Source organism: Leptinotarsa decemlineata, unplaced genomic scaffold (genome assembly GCF_025532065.1).
Source record: "Leptinotarsa decemlineata unplaced genomic scaffold, Ldec_3_MD MMD2_tig00000218_RagTag_RagTag, whole genome shotgun sequence".
NCBI classification, from domain to species: domain Eukaryota; kingdom Metazoa; phylum Arthropoda; class Insecta; order Coleoptera; family Chrysomelidae; genus Leptinotarsa; species Leptinotarsa decemlineata.
Genome location: NW_027412545.1, coordinates 12,233 through 14,309, shown reverse-complemented (window position 1 = coordinate 14,309; position 2,077 = coordinate 12,233). Strand labels below are relative to the sequence as shown.

The window sequence follows — 2,077 nt, the reverse complement described above, 5'->3', positions numbered from 1 at the left end:
GCCCGGATGTAAGTGGTGGATGTTGAGCGCTGAAATTCGGCCGCTCCGCGGTCGAGCGGTCGCTTGCGGTCGCTCGGCCGCGGAGCGGCCGAATTTTAGCGCTCAACATCCACCACTTGCATCCGGGGCGCGTTTTTTGCCCCTTCTCGAAGCCCTGCCCCCTTTCCGAAGCCCCGCCCCTCCCCTCCCCGAAGCCCCGCCCCCCCCGACTCCCAACAACATTTGCGCATGTACACCCCTACCCTCAACGCGCATGTGCGCTCCCACCATTTTCCCACCACTCACGCATCGAAGTCGATACCCTCCGGAGAGCACTACACAACATTCAGTTCGAGAAGTCATCTCATCGAGAGCAGTCCACTCCACTTCAAGGCAGTAGCTTCCGACGACTAACTTGACATTTGAGTAAGTAAATTAAGAATGTTATTTTTTTTATATCAACTAACTTTGTATTATTTCTTCTTTTTCAGAATGGCAACCAATACACAGGAGGTGAATAATGCTGTGGCGTCTATTCTGCCGGTGTCCGCTGACCAGGAGGAGGCAGCATCTTCGAGAGCGGTGACGGGTGACCAGGCAACCACTTCGCGTTCGCGAGTTAGGTGTAGATCTTCTAGCCCTGACTTATTCGAGGAGGAGGAGGAAGTCAGGGCTGTGAAGAAGGTTTGCCAACGACCTGCAGCAAGGGTTGGTCCTATTTCAAAGTACCGAGCTACTTGCAATAGGACTAATCCTTATGCAGGTAGTTTTTCGACCTCTCGTAAGAGGGCCTCCATACCAGCAGCAGCACCAGCAGCAGTGGAAATTCCGAGGAGTCCTTCTCCGGAGTTGGTGATATTGTCGCCGTTGGTGACGCGACTACCACCGCTGCCAGCGACACCGGCGGATCCTGAGGTGTTGGTGCCACAAGTGCGACAGCCTATCGGAGAGGTGAGTGAAAAGATGAATACTTTTCTACAGAGATGCAAAGAAATAGAACATGCTGCCCGATCTAGTGAGGCCGCGTTGACTAACATGAACCGCCTAAAGGGTGAAAAGGTTAAGCGACGTAGGGAAATAGAGAAAGAAATGGCCGAACTAGATCGTGACATTGCATCTCTGGAGGAAAGGTGTGAAGCGGCAACCTCTTCGATAGAGCTACACAAAAGGTTATGGACAGCTATGGACCCTTTTTGTAGATTAAGTATAAATATAAGATTAGTTTTAGGTTAGTTAGGAATATTTAATTATGGTAGTTTTAAGTTTATATTTGTTAAGTTTATATTGAATAAAGGAAAAGGAAGTGAAATAAAGGGTGTACACTGTTTTTTGGTTTGGTACACATTGAACAATGCGATGGTTGGAGCATTTTTCTTCACTTCCTCTTATTATTATTATTATTTTTTGATTTCAATTCCAAGTTCTTCTAGACAAATACCTCACATCAATTTTTGTGTTCTCTAATCACTTGTAAATAATTCCATGTGAAGAAAATTTAAAAAATAAAAAAATAGACATGTTTCATAGTGAAATCAACAAGTATATTTCATTTGTATTTTATCCATTCAAGTATCTCTTTCATTGAATATGTCTTATGTCACTTTGCAATTTACCCCTACTCATTGAATATGTCTTATGTCTCACTGCAATTTACCCCTACTCAATGTCCCACTCCTCTCCCACTCCCTCTCGAAAGTATAAAAGTAGAAATCATCTGATGAAACATTCAGTTGATCAGCTAGCATCGAGATGGAACCCGATTCAACCTCCGAACCCTATAGCTGCCCGGATCAGGGGTACAACTTCAATTACTGGGATAACAGCCAGGTACAGGTAGTCTCTTCCACCACGGAACCCCACAGTCCGCCATATGAATACCAGGATCACGACATCAGGATGCAAGTTCAACATGTCACTGGCAGTGACGAAGGACACTTGGACGATTCGGAATATCCAGATCCTGACGGATGGTGGGACCCTGCTTATGATGACATTGTCCCAATGAGCAGCGACGACGACGATGATGACGACGACGACTCTGGCGATGATGCTGATGACGAGCTTGACGTTAGACGTCCTCCACCATCCCCTATCCTCA

At 46.4% G+C, this 2,077-nt stretch overlaps 1 protein-coding gene across 1 annotated transcript; it reads left to right on the top strand.

The window, feature by feature from the left end:
• The first annotated feature begins 222 nt into the window (after window positions 1–222).
• On the top strand, window positions 223–1,357 carry LOC141481552 (uncharacterized). The gene is made up of 2 exons (XM_074173174.1): window positions 223–405; window positions 471–1,357. The coding sequence occupies exon 2, from the start codon at window positions 472–474 to the stop codon at window positions 1,210–1,212; it is 741 nt and encodes a 246-aa protein (XP_074029275.1). The 5' UTR covers window positions 223–405; window position 471; the 3' UTR covers window positions 1,213–1,357.
• The last annotated feature ends 720 nt before the right edge of the window (window positions 1,358–2,077 follow it).

What these genes read in the sequence shown, in the direction of transcription:
- LOC141481552 (XM_074173174.1), top strand. Translation starts at nt 472, where the DNA reads ATGGCAACCAATACACAGGAGGTGAATAATGCTGTGGCGTCTATTCTG.